The sequence below is a fragment of the Nyctereutes procyonoides genome, unplaced genomic scaffold, assembly GCF_905146905.1.
Source record: "Nyctereutes procyonoides isolate TBG_1078 unplaced genomic scaffold, NYPRO_anot_genome, whole genome shotgun sequence".
Lineage (NCBI taxonomy): Eukaryota > Metazoa > Chordata > Mammalia > Carnivora > Canidae > Nyctereutes > Nyctereutes procyonoides.
In genome coordinates, this window is record NW_026575047.1 from 18,324,564 (window position 1) to 18,331,783 (window position 7,220).

General features: G+C 37.9%; 1 protein-coding gene across 1 annotated transcript; it reads right to left on the reverse strand.

Annotated features, from left to right (window-relative positions):
* Positions 1-2,516: 2,516 nt before the first annotated feature.
* Positions 2,517-5,050, reverse strand: TLR10 (toll like receptor 10). Its single transcript, XM_055326868.1, has one exon. The coding sequence runs from the start codon at positions 5,048-5,050 to the stop codon at positions 2,627-2,629; it is 2,424 nt and encodes an 807-aa protein (XP_055182843.1). The 3' UTR covers positions 2,517-2,626.
* Positions 5,051-7,220: the final 2,170 nt, after the last annotated feature.

Genomic DNA, 7,220 nt, shown 5'->3' on the forward strand with positions numbered 1-7,220 from the left:
AGGTTAGTATAGACCTCTTTGGCATGTTTACAGACTATAGAACACTGTCAACATTGGACCAGTGGCATCCTGACAAGATTGTCATTTATCTGCAGAGATGCACAGTTGTGGTGAAGGCACCCTGAAGACCTCAGACAGACTTGAACATTAGTAATAGAGCTCAGTCTCCTAGGGGAAAAAAAAGTAGAAGAAGCTCCAGGTTGACAAATGGCAAGGAAATGAAAAGGTCTTGCTGTTTCACAAGACCTGAAGTCATTTTCAACACATGATCAGGGTCGTTACGCTCAGTCCCACTATAGCATGCAGTCTTGTGTAATGCTTACTTCCTAATCAATGTCATTCTTGAGCACAGTGGGTCTCTCGACGAATATGAGATGTCTTGGGTAAAATATATCATCAGGTTTGCATGAGGCTAGGTTCTACTTCTAGCACAAGTCCCAGCATTAAACTTATGCAAAATTCATTTTCTGCTATGAGTCTTAAGAGTCAAAGCCAAGTAAATTAGGACATTTTTGGTGGTATCCAAGTTTCTGAGAAAGGAATAGTACAGTGGTCTGATAGGTAAGATTGAAGGGTAGTCCAGCTGCTGAAACAAGAAATTGCTGAGAGCTATGCCTAACACGATTTTTTTTGGTTGTGATCAAATATACTTATTTTTAAAACTGTATTACTAAACTTCAGATTCTACTATGGAATGACTCAATTCTGGGTGACTTCAGAGCTAGTGTCACCTACTTTACATGCTCCCAATTAACTAATCTTTAAAGGTAAGAGTCTCACATAGAGTAATTTACTCAAAATTTACAAAATCCTCCAACAGCATCTGCCTGACTCCTCCAGAAGCCACAAATCACAGTAATAGCAGTGACCCAGATGCTGAGAGCCTGGTTGGAAATGCATTCTCCTCATTCTCTGCTCTCCCTGCACTGTGGTTTCCTTGGGTTTCCCCTTCTACCAAATAGACTATGGGCTCATCAGTGGGGGGAGAAGAGAGACACTCAACCTCAAGGCTACTGAGCTCTAACTCCTCGGAGTAGACTGATCATTAGCTAAATGGTACCACAGCCTGGCTTGTAGATTGACACCCGACTCTGTCCCTATACTCCAAGGTTGACCGTTTTGATTACAATTTCTTAAATGACTACTAGCATGAGAATTCATAAGACAACAACTGTAAGGAAATAAAATAGATGCAGATCCCAATTTTACCCTGCTTAGGAGATTAGTTTTATTAGATTGAATGGAATGAAGTAGATGTTCTTATAGGTCAAGAGCAACCACATACTGGCAATTTCATGTGATTCAAGCTATACTCAGAAATCCTTCAATTCTAGATTCTTATTCTTCTCACCTTTTTACCCTGAAGCCAGTTGGGTCCCTGCTAAGTTCCTCTAGCTTACCTAACATAAACATTCATTGACACCTTCCCTGAACCAAGGACTGAGCAAATAGATGCTGAAAATAAGGACAGAGGGAAGTCTGTCCTAGCCTTTGAGGAGCTCATAGTATAATAAGAAAGGGAAACTTTAAAAACATAAATGACCTGTTTGGTGATAGAAATATGTCTGAAGTGTTATGTGGCATCAAGGAACATCATACTTGGAAGTGAGGAAGTTTTCTTTTTCTTTCTTTCTTTCTTTCTTTCTTTCTTTCTTTCTTTCTTTCTTTCTTTTTTTTTGTGACGAAGTTTTCAAAAAAAGAGTTGACATTTGGATTGTCCTTGAAGGAGATGTAAGATTCCCTGAACAGTCCATCATGATATCAAACGCTAGGGCCTGGGAGGCAGAGAAAGATACCGAATGTTCTGGGAAAGGGCCGATAACCTGATAGGGCTCAATGATAGGATGCAGGGAGGTAAAAGGAGATTGGTGTCAGATCTTAAATAAGTAGGGCCATTTTCTTCCCTTATAAGTACGTAAGCCTATAGAAACTACAGAAAAATTTCTCATCAGGGGAAGTAGCATTTTTTGAAATATAATCTTGCAAAATTTAAAAAGGCTTGTTTTTGTTCTATGACTGATGAGATTAGAAAGGAAGAATCAAACAAAATGAGTAGGATGTGTAGGCTTCAAAAATTCTCTTTGCTGTTTTTACTACCTACAAAAGAAATACAGATTCACTTAAAGCAATTCCAATGTTACAGAAATATACAAATAGAAACCTAATGTTTTCTGTAATACAAGCTCCCAGATCCAAGCCAGTGTTACCATACCATTGTACTGGTAGATATTCATTTAGACTTTTATTTCAATATGTAAACCATCATATTAGTATAATTTTATCCATTCTAGTAAATATAGAACTACCTCATTTTTTAATGGCTGTGTAATATGTTGTTGCATTAATGAACTATGATTTATTGAATCAATCTTTATTCTATGGAAATGTGAGTTGTTTTCAATTTTTCATGATTACAAACAATGTTAGGATGAAAATCTTTTTACATAAGCCTTTGCAAATTTGTGATTTTGTAGAATATGTTCTTAGAAATCCTTCCAGGAACTGACATGAAAAAATAATCATTTTTCATCTTAATGACATTGACAAATTATTATCATAAAGACTCTATCAACTTCTATCCCAACAGTGTATGCAGGCCCCAATCTCCCTAGGGGAAGGGAGGGTTTTATAGGCAGTCAGTTCTTATCAGAGAGATTGCAGAACCTTGAGACTCTTCATTCAGCCCCACAAATGTCTGTAGTTCATACATCTCTCTGGTTTCTAATAAGTTAGCATTAATAGCAGCTCGAAGATTTGCCCAAAAAAGTCCACATATACGCCCATCTTTGGGCCATTCCAAGTATGCTTTCTTTTCCATAAGAGCTTTCAGCTTAGGATACTTGGTAGGAATGCAGTAGAGTGGAATGGGTTCCAGTAAGATAAAAATTATGTAATCAGAATTTTCATGGAAGAGACTGTGGTGGGCGAAGTAATGCTCATAATGGCACCACTCACTCTGGACAAAGTTGGGAGACAAAACAAAGATGGACTTATAGCTTTTCTCAATGCAGTTCATGATATTTTCAATAATGCCCTTGCCAGGGTCAAAGTTTCCCTCATGAAGGCAAATCAATTTCTCTTTCTTCTCTAGATTGGGGATTAATTCGTGCTTCACCCAGATAGAATCATGTTCACTGTATGCAATAAACACATGGAACTGGACATTTCTCTTGAGCTGTTCTTGGGTTGTTTTTCTAATCCTCTGCAATGTCCATTGACCTAGCATCCTGAGATACCAGGGCAGATCAAAGTAGAAGCAGCAGAAGGCCACAGCCATCCCCAGAACTAGCATAATAACCACAATGGTGACAATCAACAGAGCTGTGTTGCACGATAACTCAGGAAGATGAACGTCCTTTAGCAGAGTCCCCTTTAGAGTCAAAGGGTATTCACAGATATATGAATCTGACCATCCAATCATCATGCCCTCTGAATATTTTTCAAGCTGAATGAAATCTCTTAATTCACAAGTACACAGGAATGGATTTCTTCCTGCATTCAGAATCTTAACTTCCTGACAGCTCTGAAAAAAATCCAGAGATGGGCTGAGAATTAAGTTCATTTCAATGTTCAGAATTGAAAGTTTCCTGAAATGACTGCATCCTGGAAGATCAGTTAGAAAATTAAATGCAAGATTTAACTCTTGCAAAGACTTCAGATGAATAATGTCTTTAGGGACAGTTTGAATTTTGTTATTATTCAAGTCAAGTATTTGAATATTTCTGGGCAAGCACCTGAAAACAGAATCAGCAAATTTGTTGGATGACAGGTTCATAGTGATCAAGGTTTCTGGCCAAAAGCAATTTTCACCATTTTCATGTTGTAACAGATTCTGGCTCAGATCTAAGTGCTTCAAGGATGTGTTGTTGGCAAAGAAACTCACTAAAGAAAACGTCTCCAATTTATTGCCCTTCAAAATGAGAGTTTTCAAATGAGGCAATTGGATAGGTTGCTTGAACAGGTCATCCGTTAAGATATTATTAGCGAAATTTAAATATTGGAATCTTGTAGGATATATAGGAAACAGTATATATGGCATTTGTGCATCTGATATAGTCAGGTTTTCTATATCCATTTTGGTAAAAAACAAGTAGACTCTCTCCTGTGGAATATAAAAAATTCTGAACTGTACATGCTCCAATTTTATAGTTCTCATTACAGTGTTTGAGTAATCAAATGAATAGTGGTCGAGATAAACCTTGCCTCCAAAAGTCAGATGTTGGATTTGGAAGCATTCTACTGACGTATGCCAAACAAATTGGAAGATGAGGAGAAGGTCATCCCAGAGTAAATCAACTTTATTAAGTAATAAAATAGATGTCTTGGAATTCTCTAAAGTAAGATTTTTTTGAGTTCCATAACTTGCAAATTGGCTTTTGCCATCTATATTTGTCATTTCTAGTATTTTTGAAGTCTTGATTCCATCATGCAAAAGAACCCAGAAATTTGTGTTCATTGGTAAAACAATGTGAAGTTTTGTTGTGTTTAAGATGGGCAGGCTACCTTCTTCATAGTGAGAAAGACTTCTCAATCCTAAGAAGACAGTTTTTAGATGCAAATGAGCAATTTTCTGGAAATTTGATTTTTGTATTTTTGCCCCACTCAAACCTAGGATTTCCAAATGTGACATGTTGCCAGTCTCCTCACAGATAGGCACAGTGTCAAAGTCATTGAAAGAAAGATCCAAATGCCTGAGACCTGCCAATGAATACCAAGTTACAATCTTCAATCTGTTGTAAGACAAATCTAAGTATCTTAACTCTCTGTTGAATTCAAAGATCTTGATATTCAGCTCTTGAATTCTGTTATGGCAGAGAATCAAAACCTTCAGTTTAGAGACAGAACGAAAATCTGAACTCTGGAGTTGAGAAAGGAGGTTGTAGGATAAATCCAGTGTGGTTGTGGTTGGGGTCAAGTCTGCAGGAATTTTTCTTAGGGACATGTTGGAGCAATTGGTTGTCAACTCCCTTTCTTCTGGCAGCTTCGAAGCCCAGCCCTGCACTGACATAGCAATACTACAAAATATATAAATGCTTCTGATACATTTCATTGTAATTCCAAGAATTTTACCACTGGTTCCCTCATATGAATGATGAAGATGACTTCAAAATCCTAGAAAGATATATAGATATATATTTAAAATATTAAGTGGTTATGTTGTTTGTTAAATCTTGTAGGATTATAGTTTTATTTATTTATAATTTAATACCTTATTCTTTTATTAAAATGAATATTAATATTAAAATGAATGAATGGAGCCTAAGGTGGGGCTTGAACGCATGGCCCTGAGATCAAGACCTGAGCTGAGATCAGAGTTGGACACTTAACTGACCTACCCAGATGCCCCAGTATAGATTATTTTTAATGCCAAGAATTGACTCTATTCACCAAGAGTTTGGAACAGGGTTCCAACCTATATATTAAATCTTTGACTTGATCTGAGAGTTTGGGTTATAGATTTCCAAGCTATATACACTGTCCCATTGTTCTGAGGAGCTGTGTGTGCGTGCGCCCATGTACCTGTGCAGGCATAGTGTATATATATGTATACCTGTGCCATATCCCCATCGCTGAAGCAAGTGAGGATTCCCAGAAGGGAGATATATAATAGTTCGTAGAAGTGCCTGTCTCCCAGTTCAACTTAGGAGCTTCATTGCCAGAGCATACTCAACACTCTCCCTTACATGCCATTTTGATAGCCGGAGGCTTTAAGACAATTGAAATTAAACAATTTTAAGACTTTATTCTTGTAGAGAAGTTTAAGGCTCACAGCAAAATTGAGGGGAAGGTACATATGGAAAAGGTAATTTTCCATATCACCCGCCCTCCACACATGCACAGCCTCTCCTATTATCAACATGCCCCATCAGCGTGGCACATTTGTTACAATTGATGGACCTACACAGACACACTGTCATCACTCAAAGTCCATAATTGATATTATAGTTCACACTGTTCACACTGTTGGTGTTGGACATTCGATGAGTTTGGACAAATGTATAATGACATGCATTTATCATTATGCATACATTCACTGCCCTAAAATTCCTCTGTGCTCTACCCATTCATCTTCCCCCTGCTCCACACCCCCTGGCAACCACTGATATTTTTATTGTCTCCATAGTCTTATCTTTTTCAGAATATCATATAGCTGGAAATATACAGTATGTAGCTTTTCCAGATTAACCTCTTTCACTTACTTATACATACTTAAAAGCCCTCCATGTCTTCACATAGTTTGATAGCTTTTTTTTTTTTTAGCACAGAATAGTAGTCCATTATCTGGATGTATTGTAGTTTCTTTATCCATTTACCTACTGAAGGATATCTTGGTTGCTTCCAAGTTTCAGCAGTTATGACTACAACAGCTAGAAACATCTATGTGCAGGTTTTGTGCGGGTTTTAAGTTCTCGATGAAGTAATTTTTTATTACCAAGTGCTATGGGCTCCTGAATTCATGTCAAGGATTTGTTCCTTGACTTTTATATTTGTGGACATAGAGAGTCCATTGAGCTAATATCTGATTTTTTACAACACTTACCCATATACTTGGAAGGTCCAAAACATAGGAATAAACAGAATAGTTCCTGTCCTTATAGTTCTGTAGGCCTTCAGGTTGGTGGCAAAAGCAATCTGGATCACTGCCAAACAATAGCAATAATGATGAAAACAGTTTCCATTTCTTGGGGGCTTTCTACAGTGCCAAAATGTATACACTATGCCTGCACAGGTACATGGGTGCACGCACACACAGCTCCTCAGAACAATGAGACAGTGTATATAGCACAGAGAGGTCTCACTACACCATATCTTCCCATGGAATATATCTTTTGTTCCTTCTGCTTGTCTGTAGGAGTGACCAGTCTAAGGAAAGTGAAGGCCAGTGTGTACTGGACATGGATAAGCAGGAAAATTCTCACCAGGCTATTTACCTTGGCTTGGTGTTTTCCCAATGCCTGGTGTGGGAAAACATAAAGTTTAAGAGTTTATGAATTTAATATTAGAATCTAACCACTTCTCCCCACCTTCCCTACTGACTCCTTTCTTGATAGAGTCCCAGGGGGTCTTTCCTACAAGCCTTGTGCCTCTTCAATCATTTCCTCCCAACAGACAGAGGAATCTTTAAAATGCACTCAGAATCTGCCATTCCTCTACTCCAAATCCTCCACTGGTTTCTTATTTCAACCAGAGGAAAGTCTCAAGTCCTTGGAGGATCTGAC

What these genes read in the sequence shown, in the direction of transcription:
- TLR10 (XM_055326868.1), bottom strand. Translation starts at nt 5,050, where the DNA reads ATGAAATGTATCAGAAGCATTTATATATTTTGTAGTATTGCTATGTCA.